This window comes from Polyodon spathula, chromosome 1 (assembly GCF_017654505.1).
Source record: "Polyodon spathula isolate WHYD16114869_AA chromosome 1, ASM1765450v1, whole genome shotgun sequence".
Classification (NCBI taxonomy): domain Eukaryota; kingdom Metazoa; phylum Chordata; class Actinopteri; order Acipenseriformes; family Polyodontidae; genus Polyodon; species Polyodon spathula.
In genome coordinates, this window is record NC_054534.1 from 8645974 (window position 1) to 8669463 (window position 23490).

The 23490-nt window shown below is 38.7% G+C and overlaps 3 protein-coding genes across 4 annotated transcripts; 1 reads left to right on the top strand and 2 right to left on the bottom strand.

Annotated features, from left to right (window-relative positions):
• Positions 1-3906: 3906 nt before the first annotated feature.
• Positions 3907-5174, bottom strand: LOC121330015 (cholesterol 25-hydroxylase-like protein 2). The gene has a single exon (XM_041276256.1). It carries the CDS (start codon positions 5037-5039, stop codon positions 4182-4184), a length of 858 nt encoding a protein of 285 aa, XP_041132190.1. The 5' UTR covers positions 5040-5174; the 3' UTR covers positions 3907-4181.
• A 5729-nt stretch (positions 5175-10903) lies between these two features.
• Positions 10904-12294, bottom strand: LOC121330075 (cholesterol 25-hydroxylase-like protein 2). The gene has a single exon (XM_041276379.1). The coding sequence runs from the start codon at positions 12225-12227 to the stop codon at positions 11334-11336; it is 894 nt and encodes a 297-aa protein (XP_041132313.1). The 5' UTR covers positions 12228-12294; the 3' UTR covers positions 10904-11333.
• A 5786-nt stretch (positions 12295-18080) lies between these two features.
• LOC121330149 (protein S100-Z-like) lies at positions 18081-20730 on the top strand. Of its 2 annotated transcripts, none has more exons than XM_041276573.1 (3): positions 18081-18166; positions 19122-19287; positions 20491-20730. In XM_041276573.1, the coding sequence occupies exons 2-3, from the start codon at positions 19147-19149 to the stop codon at positions 20641-20643; spliced, it is 294 nt and encodes a 97-aa protein (XP_041132507.1). In that variant the 5' UTR covers positions 18081-18166; positions 19122-19146; the 3' UTR covers positions 20644-20730. The 2 variants fall into 2 exon arrangements, with proteins under 2 accessions (XP_041132507.1, XP_041132434.1); XM_041276500.1 differs by lacking the exon at positions 18081-18166 and adding an exon at positions 18195-18290.
• The last annotated feature ends 2760 nt before the right edge of the window (positions 20731-23490 follow it).

Sequence of the window (23490 nt, forward strand, 5' to 3'; positions counted from 1 at the left end):
AATTACTGAAATCTGAGACATCATTATTTATTTATTTATTTACTCCCGTTCTCCTGAAACAACACTGTTTTGAACAGGAATTCCGTGCCATCTCAACACCGCCCCCTGGTGGATCTTTTCAATGGCAATGTACAATTCAACACATCAAAAATAAATACTTATCGTACTTACTTCAGCATGTTTCAATTAAATCAATGTACTCAGCTTAATTTAATGTGTAGTTCAAAGTTGTAAATGGGACTACTTTTGTGGTCCTGTCATAAGGATATTTAATTTAAAAAAAACAACAAAAAATAATGCCCTAAAAATTACTTCTGCCATTTGACCTGGATTATAAATACAATAATCCCCTTCAGGGTGTTTGTATATATCGAATATATGTAATAAGGCCCTGAGAGGTCTGCATATTTGATGTATATGGACATCATGTAGGGCCTTAATATATACATTGTGTAGAATGGTATTTCAGTATTGCAAAACTGGAATTAAATACCTGAGAAATTCATTATGTAACTTTAATGGTTATTCTGGGAGTAAACAGCCCCCAGATCGTGGGCATAGTGTGACAGGGCATGTCACATACGCGCATCTTTGAATAATGTTTGACATTCTCCACTTCGTGTTAACTTTTGGTTGAGAAGGCGCCCCTGGAAATCTCATTTTATGCACGGAAAACGATGCTGTTTTTAATTGAAAGAAGTATAAAAGTAAAGTTCATAAATCAATGTACAAACGGCATGAAAAAACTTCTAAGAAAATAAATAGCTATTCTTGTAATTTAACAAATGTTTTTTTTTTTTCATGAACTTTGTAAAAATATAAAAGAAGAAAAATACTCTAGGATGAAAAATAGAGAACTTTATTTAAATTACAAAAGTTAGTAAAACATTTTAACATTTTATGCATTTAGGAATTAGTGTTAAGTTTTACCATGAACCTTTAAAAGTAGTCCATGAAATGCGTCTCACTCTGTGCATAATTCCCATATGAACCCATCACCAGAGACAGCAGCACAGTCCACAGTGTCCATCTATGACATGTTTCACACTAGATCCATTCTGCACCACTGACAGTATCTCTGTGCAGCATAAGCATTCAACATCTACCCTGTCAGCTGTTATCTGCTGTTCTGACCTTGGATTGTTTTTCTTTTCCTTTCTTTGATTTTTCTTTTGTTGTTTCATCCGGGTTGCATGTCAAGAAAATACATCAAATACATGCATGCTTATATCCTATCATCTATGCATTCATCCACCCATCTATTCTTAGCCAATTGTCCAATAGCATCCAAAAATATCCAAGTCTGTCTCTTATAATATATTGACATTACCTGTTTTCAAACATATTATTAACCTTATGTTAAGTACCCAACTAGGGTACGATATACAATTTGAGGCAAGATGCCGTCAGGAGCATCTTCCCCAATATGGGACGAGGCAACTTGCCTCATGAATGCCAATCAAATGTTTGCGCATACTAAAAATCCTGTTATCACCCTGTGCTTTAACTCTTGGATTTATACTCATAAGGCTTTAAATGTCACCACAGTGCATTGTCCAGAACAAGCTTAAACTGTTCATGTACACCTACAACTTATTTTCAAAGCCGAAAAGTTATACAAACTTACCCAAAAACGATTTGGATGCTCCAGCTTCCACATGTTCGTTGCTTCTGGTCTAAATATAGGTAGAAAAGGAACAGTAGAATGAGAGGATTGTGTTTACAAGAGATTTGTAAGTGTTAAGAACACAGATTAAAAGGGGTAGACATCTTACCTCAAGGGGGCGTCTTCCCCATGTTACTCTACCATTTTATGAATCCACTTGTACAGAGGTACAAACTCAGCACATCTACTAAATGTAAATGTCCCGCACAGCAAATAGTCAAGCTGCACAGTTTGCTGTCTGAGCCCGACGTATCGCATTCATCTGTATGAACATTAGATTATGGATGTAACCCTGGTTCCCTGTAAGAGAAGACGACCAACAACAATACTTTTGGGATATGCCTGCCACTGGTCAGGTATTCACTGAGTATTTTATGTCAGAGCTGCCGACAGGCCCCTCTGGGGAGTGAGGTCCTCAGTCCCGCCTCCCAAGGGATCAAACAATCACTCCACGTCGCTCACTTCCTCTTTTCCATCGAACCCGCGAACGCACCCGATGTGACCTCGCAGGTTGGAGGTCATCTTCTCTTTCAGGGAACCAGGGTTACATCCGTAGTCTAACATTCCCTTTCAATTTGAAGACGAGCTCCAACAATACATTTTGCAAAAGTCTACCAAAGCTGTCGTGAGGGAGCGTGAGATGAGACAGCAGACGAGGGACGTCTCAAGACCTCAAAACCACAATTAGCTGTGGGAGCGTGCAATCTCAAGGACCCTTGTGCCTATGGAAGGCATAGAAGGATCTACCACATTAAGTCAGTAGAACCTGGTGAAAGTATGCAGAGTAGCCCAGGAAGCCTCAGTAATAATGTCAGTCAATGAGGCCCATGATATAGGCACTCCTCTGGTAGAGTGCACCCACCTGTATATGCAGTTGAAACCGCATCCACAATCTAATGAGACAGCCGCTGCTTTGAGAGGGCCTGACCCAGGGTCCTTACACCATTACAGACCACCATGGTCAGGTTGATGTAGAGCTCTCGTTCTGTCAACATAACAGGCTGGTGAGAAAGAGAATCGATTTAACAAAGGGTAGTTGTACAACGTTTATAGCTCAGTTCACAGAAGCAGAGTTTCTGATTCCAGGGAAGTGGCAAACCAACTTCCAGCAATATACATATTGCAGGGGAACTCCAGAAAACTCGAGCTCTTTCCTACAGACCCAATCACAGCAACTGGAGAGGTTAGTACCTTACCTTAGTACCTTACCTTAGCAAAAGAGGAAGTGAGCTCCATGGAGTGACTGTTTGATTCCTCGGGAGGCGGGACCGTGGATGTCACTCCACGGAGGGGCCTATCGGCAGCTCTGACATAAAATGCTCAGTGAATACCACACTGTTTGTTTCAGAATCATGAGTTTTCCACAATTCTGAAACAGACAGTGTGTTGTAAAGAAAGCCTCTGTAAGCTGGTAAACTTCTGTTCTCTGATACATTTGTTCTTCTGTCTTTACAGAAAACAGCTCACTCACAATTTTTTTTTGCATTTTAGTTGTCGCGGATTTACATGCTTGATTTCCGTGACCTCTGTGACAAAATCGTAGCCTTCTCTAGGATCAATAACTCTGCAATCCTCTTACGTCTTTTATTATTTGGCTGGCAATATTAAATTAAAAAAATGTTCAGAGATTGATGATTAATTAACTTTGGCACCAACTCTGCATATGTTAACATAAATTGAAGTTATTTTGTACTTGGAAATATTTCAACCGCCACAGTGTTTCAGAATTAATAGCAATCCATCTGATTATGAACATAAAAATTGGACAGCCATCAAAAACTGTAGAGCTACTGAAATCAGGCTGGCAAAAGCTTCCTGCGTTTTTGGAACATGATGTGCATCATTTTGGTTGCTATTGATTACTGTGTAACGCCGGTTTAAAATGCCTCTACAGTATTAGTGCCAATTCCTTAATGAACCATTAAGTATACTAGAAGACTGATGTTACGAAATATGTTAAATTACTAAAGTGTTTGACTTATTTAAGCTATTGCTTTCAATTCTTAATTTGCACCATGTTTTCTGAACAAAAATTTTGATCCTCCCAAATATCATCATTCCTGTGTATATTGCATATTATAGTCTGGAATGTAATAGACAAAGATCATTGCCCTGCTCTGTAAAGAAAGTATTTTATTACAAAAAAACCAAAAAAACAAGCATTAGAAAATACAAGACAGCTTTTTAATTTTTTTTTAGATATAAAAAGAAAATAACATATCTCTCTTATATTAGATGTTATGAATAAATGTATGTGTAAATCTAGTCTAGAAATACCCTGTAAAACTAAATTATTGAGTTTATATGAAATTACTGCATTAGTAAGTTGAACAGCAAACATAAGATCAATCAACTAAACATGCTAGTTTAAATGCCCACTGCAAGCAAGGTAGTATAGAGAAGTAATATAAAGTAAATCATGTTAACTACAACACCATGTTAAATACAAAACCATGTTAAAAAATTACATAATAATTAGCAAGTTTAAAATCTAATGGACAAAAGGGATTCATTCTCACTTTTTTGATCTAGCTGTAAAAGCATCTGAACTGGTCCCACCAAGCCAGTCCCAGTGTGAAAAGAAAGGTGCAAAGTTAGTGGTAGGCTTCTGATGGTGCAAGTCGTGTTTGAGAGCACCTCCCCACAGACCGAATGGGACAAGGTTATGCAGGGACCAAGGGAAGTCATAGCCGCAGTGATCCTCTGTGGAGATCCAGACAGTGAACATCATGAACACCCATGCGGTCAGGCAATGACAGTGAAGGAGGATCGGATTGGCTGTGGCCCAGAAGCCCACGGAGATCAGCTCCCAGGCAGAGAGGTACTGCGTGGCAAGGCTAAAGGGCTCACTGAACTCGTGGTGGATGGCATGGAAGGTGCTGTACAGCCACTTTATTTTGTGGTGCAGAATATGCCACAGGTAGTACTGGCAATCAAACAAGATGGTGCACGCCAGGATGCCAAACATAAACTGGGACAGGCTCGGTGCTTCTTTAGGCAGAGGTGTTGGTGGCCTCCAGTACCACTGACACACCGAGGCAGGGAAGATGAAGACCAGGTGGTTGTAGGTGGTGAGACCCAGTGTTCTCCAGATCTTCTTCCAGGTTACTGGCTTCTCTGGGTGGATTCTGTACTTGTTAATGCAATGCCACCTCTGAGCTAAGACATCCAGAACTGTATAGAGAGCAACCAGGATGAAGTAGGTGGACACGGAGAGGATGATGGGGCAGAGAGGAGATCTCAAGGTGTCGTGGTAATTGGTGTGCAGGTAGTCCCAAAACGGCTGCAGTAAAGGCTCTTCTAGAGTGCAGAGAGTGACGTTGGGCATCTCAATAGCCTGGTGGTAACATGCCAAAAGTCTGCTTGATGCCATCTTTTGTAGATCGTTTGTTTCAAATACCGCTCAGTTCATTTATATGGGGATGCCTCAGTTATCCCAGAAAAGTTGCAATTAATCTAACTGGCAAACTGAAGCTGGTTAAACAGTGTGGTTTCTAAAGACCCATTTAAGCACCACCTCCTCTGTATCAGAATGACGGCCTCATTTGATTTATTGTTTTCTTTTCTGGAACAAAAACCAATTGCTCTGTCACTGATTCTTCAGAACAGAGTTTGTACTCTTCCCAGAGGGAGTCTGGGTATATTTGAGTTTGTGTACCTCATTCCAAATGTACATACCTAAGACAATAGTAAGCAAAGTCTGAATGATGCTTAAAAACTCCCGTTTCTGTGAAGGACACAAGTTATGAGAGTAAGTACCAAATACAATTTTCTTTGAAATGTATGTCATTTGATACATGGCATTTAGACTTAACTTTTGAGGTTAACAAAATTAAAGTTATCATAGCAATATAGTTTAAGAAAAAATTTAAATGACAGGTAGATGCCAGTTGAAAATGCTCCAGAAGACGACAAAGTAGCCTGTTCTCAAAAAAGGACAATGACACTTATTGGGTTAATTGGGTAAAGATACTATTTGAGTAGATTTTATGATTTTAATATTAGAGCAGAGCATTTTGCTAAAAGTTTTCAAGCCTGGCATTGCAAACTCAACTATACCCGCTAACTGAGTGGTCTTTTTACATGAGGAGGTGGTCACACATACTCCTCAATCCAGTAGCATGCTATTAATGCAGCAAGGTCTGATGCACAATTTTTTGTAAAGCTGATTCCTAATCTTTTTTTCCAGTCCAAATAGGTGACACTTTTAACATGGGTAGAAAAAATAGCCATCATTTCATGAGACCAATTATGTCGGTATCTGATGCAGAGAGACTAGTGCATGCCTTTGTTTCACCTAGAACTCATTATTGTAATGCACTTTTTTCTGGTGTCCCAAAGCATGTGGTATCCCACTTGTAGCTTGTTCAGAATACCACTGCTATAATTCTGACTAAAACCAGGAAAAGTTAACTTATTACCTTTGTTTTGGCCTCTTAACACTGGTTCCCTGTGCAGCATAGAATTGATTTTAAGATTTTTCTGTCAACCTAAAAGGCCCTGAATGGATTGCAGGAGTTACTGACCCCATATCTTCCAAACCACAATCTGAGACCACAGGATGCCGGGCTGCTGGTTATTCCTAGGGTCAAGAAAAGCAATGCAGGAGGTAGGGCTTTTTTTGAAGAGCTCCTAAATACTCTGCCATCATTTGTCAGGGAAGCTGGGACCATTACAGTTTAAGTCAAGACAAAAAACACACTTTTATAAAATGGCTTTCTTAGTGGGTTTTAATGTAACTTTAAAATTGCTGCTTTTGTATATATTATTATGTGTATACTGTTATCTAAATTTGGTATTTAAATGGTGTGATTGTGGCAGTTGTATGTGTGACATGCTATACAAATGTATTGTGGTTTGTTCTTTTGTCCTGCTATGTACTATACAGTGCTTTGCGATACTTTTGTATAAATGCAATAAATAAAATAAAATAACAGCTGGAGGGCAGAGTCAGCCCATACTCACTTGCCTCTCTTCTGAAATCAGTTTCCTGCAAACTTGGCTAGAGACACATTTGAACTTGGTTTCCCCCTTGTGGCCATAGTGGTAATTAAAAACATGGGGGAAAATTATTAACAAAATAATACGCAACAGGTGCAACATAGTTTTTTTTTTGTTCTACTTTTTAACTTCAGCATTCTCCTGTCAGCAGACAGTAACATTTTATTTTGCATGTGGTGGTAGTGTATAGATCTGTACAATTATTATTCAAATTTTTAAGTGTTGCTTGTCCCACAAAATAAAGACTGTTCTAATGTTTAGCTTACTGAGTGAAAAGCTGAATAAATGTTAACCCTACAGTACGCTACACTCAGCAGTTTCATGATTAAACACAATATTAACTTTGCTTTATTTTGACAGTATTTTTATTAAAACATAAGCTACAGTTTGTTCTTGCTCAAACACATAAAAAAAATGAAATTGGATACTTCAGATGGGCCATATTACATCAATCTGCATGTGTGTTCAATACAGGATCAATCTGCATGTGTGACACAGCCACGGCAACAGGGTTCAGTACAGGATCAATCTGCATGTGTACAGGATACAGGATCAATCTGCATGTGTGACACAGCCACAGGGTTCAATACAGGATCAATCTGCATGTGTGACACAGCCACGGCAACAGGGTTCAATACAGGATCAATCTGCATGTGTGACACAGCCACGGCAACAGGGTTCAATACAGGATCAATCTGCATGTGTGACACAGCCACAGGGTTCAATACAGGATCAATCTGCATGTGTGACACAGCCACAGGGTTCAGTACAGGATCAATCTGCATGTGTGACACAGAGACACAGGGTTCAATACAGGATCAATCTGCATGTGTGACACAGCCACAGGGTTCAATACAGGATCAATCTGCATGTGTGACACAGCCACAGCAACAGGGTTCAATACAGGATCAATCTGCATGTGTGACACAGCCACAGGGTTCAATACAGGATCAATCTGCATGTGTGACACAGCCATGACAACAGGGTTCAATACAGGATCAATCTGCATGTGTGACACAGCCATGACAACAGGGTTCAATACAGGATCAATCTGCATGTGTGACACAGCCACAGGGTTCATACAGGATCAATCTGCATGTGTGACACAGCCACAGGGTTCAATACAGGATCAATCTGCATGTGTGACACAGCCACAGGGTTTACAGGATCAACATGTGTGACACAGCCACAGGGTTCAATACAGGATCAATCTGCATGTGTGACACAGCCACAACAACAGGGTTCAATACAGGATCAATCTGCATGTGTGACACAGCCATGACAACAGGGTTCAATACAGGATCAATCTGCATGTGTGACACAGCCACGACAACAGGGTTCAATACAGGATCAATCTGCATGTGACACAGCCACAGGGTTCAATACAGGATCAATCTGCATGTGTGACACAGCCACGACACAGGGTTCAATACAGGATCAATCTGCATGTGTGGCGCAGCCACGGCAACAGGGTTCAATACAGGAACAATCTGCATGTCTGACACAGCCACAGGGTTCTGTACAGGCTCAGTCCCTCCTTCTGCTTATCTCTGGGAAGGTTTTATGTAGTGATGCATTAGTGAGCTCCCTCAGATCAGGGCATTGGGGTTTTCAGGACAGTGGATACAATGGGGAAGGTCAGGCTTTGTCTGACAGTTTTATTTTTCTCTTCAGCTTGGGACCTTTGTTTTTTGTATTCATTCTGCCTATATGTCTATATCAATTCTTTGTATTTGTGTAATTGTTTGGCTGACATGCATTCCTATAGGGGTATGTGTGTGTGTGTGTTGTTTGAGGTTTTTTTTTTTTTTAATACAGTTGCTTTACAGAGTGTTTGTTTTATTCTGCACTGATAAATCACTTCACTACCTTTGCAGATGTATCACAGACTTACTTTGCTTGTAGTCCATTGAAGGGTTTAATAATATATTCTAGAAATGAAGAGCTCCCTGATGTCCTCAATAAAAATCAAGTGGATACAAATCAATGTAAAACAATGTGAGTATTGTGAACATACAATGCAGATCTGGAACTGCATTAAATAAGTTGTGTGTAGCAATGTGCCCTTTTCAACAGGGGTTACCCAACACCCAATTCATCTGCAGCAACACAGTGAGCCTGCTTTAAATTGATATGCGTAGTGCCACCTTGTGGTAATGAGGGCACTATGCATCTAGTGTCTCCTATTACCTTAAGGGGATACTAGAACATTTGAAATCAGTAGTTTTGAAAGATATGTGCTGGAGCTGGTTAAGTGACTCCAGATAGTTCTATTTTATGTGTATTTTATGTATATACTACACCAGTAAGAGTTGTAAAGAAAGTATTGTGAGATTCAGCTGCTTACCACTACTAACTTCGCTGTCAATTTATTTTACCACAAGTCAACTACAGACATGTACTGTAACTTGGGTCTCATAAGCGACCAGTGATGTCCTGTGGTGAACAGCTAACCCAGAACTGGAGCAATATAATGGACACTGAGGCTTCATGTGTGCATCTCCTCTGTTATTTGAGGTGAACAGCATTTCTGAAGGTGTGGATCAAGCTGCTTAAGTGGATGGATCTGTGCTCGCCACTCGTAGCCAGGACTTGATGCTGATGTCAGCAGGCACCTTCTTGTCTCCGCGTTTTACGCTTGTAAACAACCCAATCATTTTCATTGATTTAACAGACAACTCTGCATGCACTGACTCAAATGAGATAAGGCCGTTCGATCCATCAATGCTCCATCTGGTTCCTAGTTTCTGATTGATCTCAAAACTCTTGATTGATCTCAAGCATCCAAGTGATTTAGCATCAACACAGATTCTATCCCTTCATTACTCTCTGTGTAAAGAAGTGTCTCCTAGTTCTGTCTCCCCTCAATTTCCAACAGTTTCTTCTAGCAGTGTCTTGTGTAACAGGCAGAGTTGTGTGCTTTTTGCATAGCGGTTAAGACGCTCACTTGCAGTGTGCAGGGTGACTGATTTGTGCCCTGCCTTCACCCTGTTATACCTGTCTACTGTTAAATATGGGAACTCCATCATATACTAAACTACTATTTCTTTGAAAGGAAAAAAAAAACTTTTTCATAAAAAATAATAATAAACTAGAACAAAATAATGAGGTGAATAGCACCCATTAATGTAGAAAAGCCTCTGCATAACAATAGGAGCTACTGTCATTAAAAGACCTGAAATAAGCCCCATTCATCTTATTCATGCAGTTTGAGAATATTGTTGTTGTGTCTATAGCGGTTGTCTGTGCCAATAGCTGGTTTTGAAACAAAGTAAAAAGGAATATCACAGTTGGGAGTTGGGCATTTTAAGTTATTTTGTAATAACTAGCAAACTTTTGGCACAGTAGACAATTTTTGACACAGATAATACTAAAAATGAAAATGAAAAACAAGCATGCCAGTAAATGCAAGATCAGAGCTCTCAGTATGATAGGAAAGTTGATATGGATAAATGCAATCACAAATTAATATAAATAATCAAACATTTAGTATCCCCAGTTATTTTATACCCATTTATTCCCTCAGTATTCCCTCATCAACACAAATGCCTGATTGTCTCTTTACATGTCGGCGCTCCACAGCAGACGTCAATGAGGAATATAACATTAAACATGATGAGAGAGTACGTCCTGCAGACACACTGATCCTCAACAGACGACAATGAGCGACAGTGGAACCCCTGTGTAGGTTAATCATGGGCATGTAGCAGCAGAATACAATAAAAAAGACATTACAGGAAACGCATTCTCATAACAGATTTACTGAACCACAAGAGAACAAACATGACTTACGATCATTTACATGTAACCATACAGTAACAACACCATACACGCAGTGCTAAAATGATATTGAATAATCCTACTTGAAACACTATCAAACACCCTATGAAACAACACATTAACAGGCTCATTATTGGGGATCATAATGGAAACATTTAACCATCCTCAGAGAAAACAACAAAACAAGACAAGAGGTTATTGGTATTATTTATTTCTTAGCAGATGCCCTTATCCAGGGCGACTTACAATTGTTACAAAATATCACAATACAAAATGTCACATTACAAAATATTACATTATAGAATATCACATTGCAAAGTATAATATTACAGATAGGCACAGTTATAAAGTACAATAAAATCAGTAGCAAAAAAGATCAAATTCAAATAAAAGCAAAAAATAAAGAAGACAGTAAATAATTACCTTTAAGAGCAAATTCGACTAATAGCAGTTAACTTTTTGTAAAAATATTTGCTTATACAAGTGAAGTCCTGTAAGAGCATGATTTCAAGTAAGAACACTTACAAAAAACGTGACTATGGATACAATGAAATACAAGATACAGGTAGTAGCTATAATTAAGAGCAGTAGTAGTGATAAAGATGACAAGCAGAAAGCTGCAGTTACATCTGGTGTGAACCCGGCAGGCCATGATTAGGTAAGTCAAATTTGAATTTCATTCTAAACACCCTTTTTAATGCAATGTGCATAATAAAATATTAGCATAGCCCCTGCTTAATTACCATAGAATGGTACCATTCAAAGTTTGTTGTAAACCCTTGGAATAGTAGCGCTAAATTTAATTTCAAACGACATACTAATAATATTATGACACAGCACTGATATATAGTTGCCTATAACTAATAATTACTTTTAGAAACCTGTTTTAATATTTGTAAAGTGCCCTCTTCTGTACTGCCATAGCTGGTGAGTGATTGTGGTCAGAGTTGGTGCCACACAGCCAATCCCAATGTGAGAAGAAAGGTTCAAAGTTGGTGGAGGGTCTCTGATGATGGGTGTCATGCTTGACAGAGCCTCCCCAGAGTTCAAAGGGAATGAGGTTGTGCAGAGACCAGGGGAAGTCATAACCACTGTGATCATCCACCGAGATCCAGATATTAAACACCATGAAAGCATATCCAGTGAGGGCATGGCATTGGAGAATGATGGGGTCTAGAGTGGTCCACAAGCCAACGCTCAGCAGCTCCCAGACGGACATGTATTGAGTGACCCAGCAGAATGGTTCATAGTACTCATGGTGGATGGCATGGAAAGTGACGTAGAGCCATCGGAATTTGTGGTGCACCATGTGCCAAAAGTAGTACTGGAAATCAAACAGGATGGTGCAACCCAGGATGCCCATGGTGAACCCCAGGATAGTTGGGGCTTCTTCCTGCAAAGGCAGCAGTGGCCTCCAGAACCACTGGGCAATCGCTGCTGGAAAGACAAAGACCACATGGTTGTAAAGAGTGAGCCGAACGGCCTTCAGGATGCTTTGCAGCTTCACAGGGTGTTCAGGGTGTATCCTGAACCTGTTAAGGGCTGGTGACACTGTTGAGAGAAAGTCCAGAGTCATGTAGAACAGGCAAAGAATAAAGTATGTAGAAACTGATATAATCACGGGAAACAGTGGAGATCTCAGTGCATCCTGGTGGTTCATTCGAAGGTAGTCCCAAACAGGCTGAAGAACAGGTGCTTCTGGGATAAAATCTGATATGATGGTTTTAAAAATATACTTGATGCATGAGCAAAATAGCTCTATTGTATTTAGTGATTCCATTTGGTTAAAGCACAGCAAATCTATTCACTAAGTTACTGCAGTGTGTATGCTGAAGTTTAGCTAATTTCCATTATGGCTGCTGAAGCCTAGCTGTTCTGCAGCAAACTACCTTATTAGCATACATTATTCTCATCAAATAGGAGTTCAGCTGCAACTTCCTCCGCCCTTTTGAAATTCTTTCCAGGTATTTCCACATATCACCAACAGTTCTTTATGATCCCCATTTCGCACATCACGTGCCTCACAAGTTATGCTTAAATAGGAATGCAGTTTATAGATATTCAACACAGACAACTGTGTGGCAAACACGACATACCGATACTGTCCGTTTAAAAGAGAACTAATTGCATATAAAAGTAGAACAATGAGCTTGCTGAGGAGGGCTCGCTGGAGGTCACTTCGGGTGCTGTATGGAGGCTGGCGGTTCTTGTTTGCTATGCAGTCTGGTATGGAAGGCATTTTGTGATGTCATCGGGAAGTTTGGAGCTGAGGGCTGTGTCTGTGATGGTGTGTTCGAACGAAAACAATTTGAAAAGAACAAAGTTTTCTATGTTATCAACGGCTGCATGAGGAAAACGTTAACTAAACTACTTGCCAAGTATTTGGAACAAACTACGTGATGGAGGCCAGATGAACAAACAAAGTTAACTAACCTGTTTGTTCCAGCTAAACGGGTCGTACAGTTTTGAACATGGGTAGTTTGGTTTTAAGTTATTGAAAGGAATCCCGCATCGTTGTTTCGATTACTAAAGGGAAATTGACATTTCTGCGACTGGTTAAATATCCAATAGAGTCTCTGTAAGGAAGAGAAAATAACTCGAACATAACTGCATTGCAGCATATTAAATTACTCTGTCTATCAGAACTGCTAAAGTATTACCGACAATCCTTGTGTATTATACAGACTCGTGTGTTATTTTCTTATTATTTTCCCCCTATTTATTTATTTTGTTTTGACCAGTAAATAATTAAATATTGCTTTATAGTATACTGGTGTTTTTTGTTTCTGTATTTTATTTTAGTAAATTGTTATTATCTTTTGCTTTGTTGATTAATTGTTGGGTATGTATATTGCGGTGTGTGTGTTTGCTGACACTGTTGAAACCCGGCTTGCGGTTTAAGAGTGTAATTTGGCTCGTGAGGGTATATTCCCCCAACCACGGGCGTTGATTGCTGAAGAGGTGTCTTTGGCAACACAATGGTAAAGTTAGTTTGTCTCTTCGAAGGACCGTATTTAAAGAAGGTTTCCAATAGGGATGAAAAGCTTTTCATTGTCTTGTACTGTTTGTTACTACTATAGCAATTAACTGTTATCTTTTTATGTTTGGTTAATTAATATTTTGTTCTGTATATGTTTTTCATTATTATGGGTAAATGGACTTAAAGCTGGAGCCATCTAAATATATATATTTTACCTCATAAGCAACTTGTTTGGTTATTCAATTAATTAATAGTCCCTTTTTACTCTGGTTGACTATAATACATCTCACAAACTTGAAAAATAAACTTTCAACTTGCCTAACATTGTATTTATTTATAAAAACCCATAGGTCTTAACCAACTTATAGAATCACTAAAACCATGATAGACTCAACTGTCCTTGAAGTTATTTTTTTTCTTCAAACTTGTAACATTTCATTGCATACCCCATTGACATGGACCTAAGGAGTAAAGTGGCTGGCTCATCAGTGTAGCTATGGTTTTCAAACAAGTTTCACTCCCTTGTCCAGTCCTGGTTACAGACTTGCAAAAGTTAGTACATATACATTTAAAACACAAAGACTAAACTCTGATCTCTTCCATTTGGCCAAACGCCTTGAACACATTAAAATTCAATAAGAAAGTGTTAAAAGAAAAAAATATTCATTGTACTCTCCCCTTTTCTTCTCTCTTCCTTTTTTAAGTAGTTTTGCGATACACAAGCTTCCTGCTGTGTTTCAAGAGGAAGGTGCATATTAACACACTTTCTCAATAAAACAGTCATAAGCATTTTGTACCTTTCTTTGCATGGTTTTGCTTTACTTGTCAAGACAAGACAATATCTGTTTCATTCCTTTTACAAAAGCAAAACATGAGTTTTTACTTACATTACTGTTTACATTTATTATGACTAATTTGTATTTTAAACTTTCATTTTTTTCCAATTCATGTAATAAAATAAAACAAAACCACACCAGGCTTTCCTTGTAAGCATTATAGAATTATCAGTAAACTGCAATAACACTGATTCTGTTCCCCCTCAATTTTTCCATCTCTTTGCATATGTTGCCGTGTGCTATGGGTTTGCCTCTATGGTCCGAGTAACCATTCTCTATCCAGGCTAGAGAGTGAATATTGAATGCTTAGGCACAACAGTCGGAGTCTGTTATTAGTAATATGGTCTCACTGGGCGTCCCCAAACTTTGAGCCATTTGAAGTCCCTTCAAGAGAGCTTTTGTTTCTGCTATTTGAGCAGATCGACCTGACACCACCTCAGAGTGATGTTGAGTTTCATCATAAATTCCATTATTATTTTTCTCAGCTGAGATTCCTATACCGTATTCTGGGTTGTCTTTTTTGGCAGGATCCATCAGAAAATATCATCCGTTCAGGTGCAAAAATCGATTGCCCTGCTGTTGCCCTGTTGTTGTTGCTGTTGTGTATCGTTCCTACCATTCTTCAGACAGGGGAAGATTTTTTAAATTTATTTAGAGGCTACCCAGTGACGGTGGTAAAGACTATTTTTTTGGATCAGCTAGCAAAGTAATCCATCTATTCCACCTTCGTTTCAGTGCTTTCATGTTTACCAGTGATCCCTTCATAAGGGTAGCGAGCCCTGAGATGTCACTGAAAACCAGTTGTCCTGGGTTGAACAGAGACGGGACTACTTTATTTAAGGCAGCATTTGTTTTCTCCTCATAACAAAACTGTTTCCATGTGCAAATGAAGTTAAAACCTTAAAAAGTTAAAAAATTCTTTATAGGCATTGCATCCCCTGTAGTCTTCACTACTGCAACTGCAGCTTGTTCTCCTATATGGAAGTGCACTTCTAGAGATTGACCGCTCACTCGAGTGGCAATGTCTTGCACTTCCTGTATTAGTAACTTAAGCTGTTTTAAGCTTAAATTCTACATCCTCTGTCATAATCTCGACTGCTGCTGCTAATGGGTTCAAAATTGGAGGTCTGCTGTATCTTCTGTTCTGTGTTATCTTAAGTCTGGTCCCTATGCATGCCTGCTCTTTGGTCTCTCTAGGACCCGCCTTACATTAAAAGAGTGAGTTGGTGGGGCCTGTGAACTCCCTCTATCCTCCATGGGTGGACTTACTGAATTTTCCCTACTTGCAGTTGCTTCAGCTGACTTACTGCTTTGCTCGCTGAACTTATTTTCCTTTCTTGCTTTGGATCCATTGCTCCCAGTTAAAAATGTTAACAACTCTTTTAAGGGTCTCTCCCAGTTTTCTGTCATCAGTTTCTCTTCCTCTGATTCAGAGGTAGAATACTGAAGCTCTATTTCCTCTTGACTAACATTTTGCAGGCTTCTGCCAGCCTGTGTTTCTAACTTCTCTCTCTCTCTCTCTATCTCTGTCTCTCTTAGAAAACCCCCTCATGTAATGCAATATGTCCTATTTGACTACCCTGTCTACTATGGGATAATCTTTCCAAGAGATTAGTAGCTGATTCTGCTATCTCTTTGTTTAGCTTAATAAGCTCATCTATATCGCAAATGTGTCTCAACAATATTTTTGCGATATTGACAACGCCATGCTGTTATAATAACTTTTACTATGTGCTTTCAACAGTTTAACTTTAAATGGCATTATAAGATGTATTTCTGATTAAGTTACTTCAGTATAACAGTTGCTCCTAGAAATTGTAATGTTATTTTACTCCATTGATAAATCTTTCAAGCTTTTAATGGAAGGTCCAGTTATTTATATCTAAATACAGACTATCATTAATATATTAGAATGCCATAGTGTTATAGTTACTAAACTAAGTCTAACCCTCATCACCGTTCATACAAAATCCAGTTAAAGCAGGCTTTAAGATTTTTGTCAATTTTAGGGTTGATTAATATGAAACACTGTCGTAAGCATTTTCCAATACTCATTATTTCAAATCAATATCTAACTGAACGTATCAGCACATCCCACGCTTTCCATTCCCCTCTCTTCCTGCTCTGTTATATATAGAAAATGATTATTGTAATATAAACTCATATCTTCTGTTATCCGAAAGGTATATAGTTTGTTAATATTAACAAGATCACTCATTATAGAGAGGATCTTGGCTTTTAAATCGCTGACCATTAAAAAATTCCAGCTACATTGGCCAAAACCAATGAGTCCTTTTCAACACTGCTTTTACTACAGACAAGTAAGGACGAGGTTCGGGTAGGTTCGCATGCTAGCTGAAGCAGCTGTGACAGAGAGATCCAGTTGGGGGAGGGAGGAATGCTACTGAAGCAGCTGTGACAGAGAGATCCAGTTTGGGGAGGGAGGTGTGTTAGCTGAAGCAGTTGTGACAGAGAGATCCAGTTTGGGGAGGGAGGCATGCTAGCTGAAGCAGCTGTGACAGAGACTTCCATGAAGATATTGCCTGTTGGACAAACCCCCTGGGAGGACACACTGTGGCCAATGGTGAAGACACATTGTGTTAGCTGCTGGTTACAGATAACCTAGATAATGGTGTTAATAAGAAAGCAATCAGTGTGTTATTGTGCCATAGGCCCAGCTTACCCCACACCTCCCAAAGGGAATTGCTGCTCAAGTGAATCAGGCAGAGTGGTTCTAACAGTTCTGTGCTGTGCTGGTACACTGACATAGATCCACAGGTTGGAAAGGTTGTTAGCCAATGAGGTTGATCCTACTATGCTTGACATTTTTTTTTTTTTTTTGCCAAACCCTTTTACCACGTTTTCAGTTTCCCATACTTATACTATGCATTTACCATACTTTACCATGGTTATCTATGTTGTTTTTACTTTGCTTTACCATGTGATGTAACTATACTTTTACTTTTCTTGAATTCAATTTTGCTATGATTTTATTATGGTATAGCGCAGTCCTTCTAAAAACAGGACCTTCTGTTATGTGGATAACAGATCAGTTACATGTATTTGCACCTGTTGTGTTTATACCTTTACCTGGTGCAGTACCTCATAATACCACCAGGTGACAGACAAGTATCTTGTGTGGAATAAAGAGAAAAATGAAACACAGATAGCTATGATTCATAACCAACATCAGTCTAAAGGAAACTGTCATTTGGCCTCTGTCCTTGTGCTTCAAGCAAGGTCATGTAAAAGAGGAAAAGGGGAGAAATAGACAATAATAACTGTGTTAGCTCTCAAATGATCTGTAGTTCTGTATCCTTCTACTATAATATAAATCGCGTAATATGTGGACAAGAAAATATTAGCTCACAATAATATGCCTTGAGTTGGTTTTGAGTCGTAATGCACAAGAGGAACAGCCCCAGAACTGCAACTGTTTTTATTAATGAATGCTTTGAATTAGTAACTGTAATGGGTAGCAAAAGCACGAAACACAAACTGACAAAATGAATCCAGGACTTCCTGAGTCAAACTCGCTTCTTATAAGATCTTTAACAGTTACCTTGTTTTTCCATTCAGGAAAAAGTGTGGCAGGCTGGATTACTATGGAAAAAACAAAAGCTAATTAGGTCTTGTGCTAGCACAATGAGGATGTATGGATAGTCATATTTTATTACATCTAATTATATTCAGACACTGTACATGAATTTATTTAATTGCCTATCAGATAATCTAGCAATTATAAATGTTTGCTCCTGGACAGGATAGACACACTATAACTCTACCTCGACAGCTGTTTACACCTGGATGACAAACAGGAGGCTGAGAGTCAAGGGACAGCATTTAGAGCACCCTGTTTACCTGGAACAGAGCAGTATTCACTCGTCTGCATGGTTGCTATTGGTGAGTCACCTGTGGAATTAACGTATCTAAGATTGGGTGGGACTTTTTCAACAGAAACCCCTTTATAAACAGGTAGTGTCGTAGCTGTTCACAATCTGCAGCTCTTTCTTGAACTCCAGCCTTGGTAAGTCTATTGCATTCATTTTCTCCAGCACTGTTCATTCAGATATTGTTTTTGCAGTCTTAGTATCTTTTTCACGCTTGTACAGTATAGCAATGTTTTTGTCCTGTTACTTGGTGCTTATGATTGGTCTGTTGCAAATTAATTTAGTCCATGTGTTCCATGATCATAAACGGGCAGTATTTAATACTGAAGCTTATTTCAAGAGGGCTACCAGAAAACAATAAAGTAAACCCTATATTAACAGTCTCCTGTACTAAGAAACTCTCAGCTTCTGATGGTATTTTTCAATACAGCCCTTTGAAAAGTTAACATGGTAGTTTTTGCACTGTATGTTTACAGTTTTTCCCTATGCTTTTCCCATACTAATACTGTGAATTTAACATAGTTTACCCTTTGCCATGTTTATTAATATGTTTTCCCATATCTCTCTGGGCTTTACCATGCTTACCTGTGCATTCCCATACCTCTCTGGGTTTTACTGTGCTTACCTATGCTTTTCCATATCTCTCTGGGTTTTACCTGTGCTTTCCCATACCTCTCTGGGCTTTACAATGCATCCCTATGCTTTATCACATCTCTCTCTGCTTTACAGTGCGTCCCTATGCTTTACCATACCTCTATGTACTTTACAATGCTTCCCTATGCTTTGGCAGACCTCTGTGTGCTTATACTTTGCTATGCTTTATAGGGGACGTGAATGACAGCAGACATCTATCTGAAATAGCCACACATGTCTAGTCCCTCAGGTTGCGTTGATTCAGTCTTCATTGTTAAACTCTGTCTTGTATATTGAAGAAGGCTTGTGTATTAATCTAGTATTTGCTTCCTCAGCTCTCCTCTGATTTCACTCATCACTATGCCTACCCAGCTTGAGAGTGCCATGGACACCCTGATCGCTGTCTTCCACAACTACTCCGGCAAAGAGGGAGACCAGTTCAAGCTCAACAAGGGGGAGCTCAAGCAGCTCCTCAGCAGTGAGCTCAGTGACTTTCTGTCGGTAAGCCACTGTGACTGGCCGTGAATGCGCTGTTAATGCTGCTGTGTTGCGGGACTATAGCTAGACACAGTGTAGTCATGCCGAGCCGCTTTCCACATTGTGAAGCAGCTAATCTTACCAGACTGTCTCCGGCAAATGTTAGCTAGACGCAAAGGTGTTTTTTAAATTTTTTTATATATAGTTTATTAATTAAATTTATAGTTTATTTATTTAATTTAAGTTTATTAATGAAGCCAAGTCGAGCTCTATGAACTTTAGTTAACCATTTCATCCACAGGATTTACGTTGTTTTTTTTTTTTTTGTTTTTTTTTTAAAGGAAAATCAAGACTTTATTTTAACATTTTTTACAAAAAATACATTTCTTTCAATAAGATTATATCTTTATCATAAAAGTATATATATATATAATTTATATATATATTAATATATATAGGTTAAGACTTTTTATCTTGTTCAATTCTTGAAAAATAACAAGTTTACTGCACTGTGTTTAGTTTTCCTTTCACACACAGCTGAAGTAGGGTTGTTTGTCCAAGACATCCTGAAGTAAATATTTTTTAATCACATTAAGGTTTTGTGTACATCCATGGGATATATTTAGAGAGAGAGAGAGAGAGAGAGAGAGAGAGAGAGAGAGAGAGAGAGAGACCTAGAAGTATATATAATATCTATATCCTTCGGATCTGGGTAGATATTATATATATATATATATATAATATATGCTATTACGATAATACGTAGCATTGTACTGTTAATGCTTGGCATCGATTATCTTTTGATGTTCTGGTCTAAACATGTTTTTCTATAAAATCCCCATGGATAGATATTACAGCGATAGCTACTCTGGTGTTTACTATAGGAGATGATCACACTGTTGTGTTCTGTTTATTCGAGGATCTGAAATGAGAATAGCCTCCTATTGCAACTGCAGATGCATCTCCAGAGGCTCAGCTGTGCCTCCTGGGGATAGAGTACCCTTACCTCCAGTGTCTGCAAGATAAGCCAGTCTTTATTGTACTGCAGAGGCTCAGCTGTGCCTCCTGGGGATAGAGTACCCTTATCTGCAGTGTCTGCAAGACGAGCCAGTTTTTGTTGTACTCCAGAACGGCTGCAACCTGGGGAGCTCTAGGACCCTATTCTAAATTAGGAACTAATTTAGAGGTACAGTGCTTGAGTCCATTTTCCTCTCTCTTTTGTTTCAGTCCCAAAAGGATCCGAAGCTGGTGGATAAGATCATGAAGGACCTGGACTCCAACCAAGACAACGAGGTGGATTTCAACGAGTATGTGGTGCTGGTGGCAGCTCTGACCGTCGCCTGCAACGACTTTTTCGAGCAGAGAAAAAAGGGAAAGTAACACGCCAGCATCGGAATGACAAGGCTGTATGGAAATGCTTTTAGCTATCTGTAAACCTCTCTCTCTCTCTCTCTCTCTCTCTCTCTCTCTCTCTCTCTCTCTCTCTCTCTATATCTATATCCTAGAATCTATATATATATATATATATATATATATATATATATATAGATATATATATATATTATATATATATATATATTATATATATATTATATATATATATATATATATTGTAATTAATAAAGCTAATAAGGAATTTGTTCTTCATGGTTTCCAGTTATTCATTTGTAGTTTATTACTGCACAGTCTTCAGCTTCAAGGGAATGTTTTTATAACATCTGCAAGTTCAGAAGATTTCATTAACTGTTTAATTTTCATAGGATACTTGCATAATTCTCTACTGCTGGTTCTGCTTAGATTATGATTTCCCTAACTTACTAACTAGTGTCCTATATCACCCATCAGAGCAGATTCTCAAAAGACTCCTCAAGCTGAATCACTGCTGACATTTCCAGTTACAATGGTAGTAAACAGAAAATCCCTATACACATCCATAGATACAGCAAGGACTACCATTTTTTGAAAGCTACAGAACATGTCTCGTTCAACCCGAGAGGATTGTGTACGAAGCAATGCTGTGAGTTCATTCACAAGCCTTTCGCCTTGGGAGTCCTGGATTTCAGTCCAGCCCAGTTCATTAATAAACAAAACAATTTGTTGGAATCTCAAACCTGCTTAATAGGCCAGAGCAGAGGTGTTTGAGTCAGGATAAAAGCGCCTAAAAAAATAAGTCTTATTTTCTCGAAATAACATATATTTAATGTTGATAAACTAACTAAGCAAAAGTGTTGGTTTCAGAATGTGACTTATGAGAAAAAAAACAATGAGACAAACAAAAGTTGTGGGCTGGAGTGGGGTAAAAGAAAACAAGGCCTGGTATCATGAACACAAGCACAAGCAGAACCACAGCATTGGAGGGGTCTGAATGTATGTAGGTAGATATTGCATCAATACAAATCTGTGTGTGTGTGTGTGTGTGTGTGTGAGAGAGAGAGAGTGGGAATGTGTGTCTACTTTTAGTTATATGTTTCAATGCATTTTCTAATCTTTGCATACTGTGCATTAATAATGTTTGTATTTTATATTAGATCAAATATAACCCCAAGTGCGAATGCCAAATGCCTCTCAGGCCTGCTGGCATGGAAATGAATCAAGATGTAATTTTAAATTAAGATCCGTTGCTGGAAAAATCTGACATTTCCCTCAGCATGTTCCCCCACTCTGTCTCTGCTGAAGTGCAACTTCATTATTTCTAAGTGGGAGAAGTGAAAAGGTTAAAAGTATTATTAATCATGTCCCCTGCTGCCTGGAAATGCAAGATGATTCGATTTGAAACAGGGCTGTGCAAAAAAACAGACTCTGTGTAAATCATGTGGGACTGTGGCAATACCACAGGGGCTCTATAGACTGATGTGTCCACAAAAACATGCTGAAGAAATAAAAATAACCTGTACAGCAGGTGGATAATTATCCAAATTGAACAATCATGTTACAGTGAAATGGTTTCAAAGGGTGCCCACCAATAAGGGCTGGTCTGGAGCTTCAAAACAACATCCCAGCTCTGAAAACCACATGGTTCAGGGACCAATAGAAACACCATGTCTCATAATCCATGGAGCATGGAGTCTTCACTGATCAGCTTGCTGTATGGCAGTGTGAAAACGTATTGGAGCATCTCACGATTCATCATTTATATCCTTGGAAACCTCTGGGTGTGAGAATTTGTGCTTTAATTAGGCATCTTAATGTGTTACTTTTCTCTTAATATTTTAAATGAATTGCATGTGTGGGCTATTAAAGTAATTGATTAAGTTAGACAATCACTCATTTGTCTATTTTTTACATTTTTCCCAGATTTTCAGTTACAGTGGTTGGATTTCATATGCGCAAACAAAGCAACAGGAGCATACTCTATATGAGGCTTTAGCTGAACAACTATTACCCTTATAAAATAGGCTGTTGGTGTTGTGAAGATCATATCCATGTATTGTTCACCATATCTCTAAATTGTGTCACTTTATTAAAAGTTCACGGGTGTTCAGTAACTATGGTTCTCTTACTAGGCTGCGTAACTTTAAAATGTTTCATAGTTAAGGTTAAATAACGTAGTTTAAGGGGCAAATAATACAAAGTTTTACTCATTCAATAGTAAAACCAAAAATAGGAAAACACATCATTTCAGAAAGTTCCATTATTACATTATTGTGGAGCTTAGTAGATTGAATAAGTCTTGCCTTATCATTACAGTCTCATGAAAAACAGGGCCCGATGCGACACATGAATTGTAAACATTAGATATGAAACAGAAATATCCAAACGCTGCGGCTCATTTCATAAAGAATATGAAACTGATGCTCGGTTTGTGTCAGACCTCATAAATCACAAATGGGATATCATGAGCCTGAGGTAACAGAAAACTATATCTCACCAGCCTGATATAATGAAAAGGCTGCTGAGTCTTCTACAGAGCTGCTATTCATAAACTATACCTCCCTTAAAAAAAAACCCTCCTGCTATTGTAGTTTTCTATAACTTTGCAAAGCTGTTGCATAAAGAAGCAGTTCATAATTGTTTTGTGTCATTTCTTGGTATGTCTACACCTTAGAATCATTGGCTTGTCCTCTGCCTTCGCACTTCAATGGGCCGGTGTCTTCCAGCTCTACCACACCAACTCCATTAATCTTTGAAATGTGGCTAGGGCATTGCAGGGCTGAAAGTGCATTGCTTTATATTATAGCAGCCTACACGAGTGACACATGTGTACCCCCAGGTAAACCTCCAACTCTT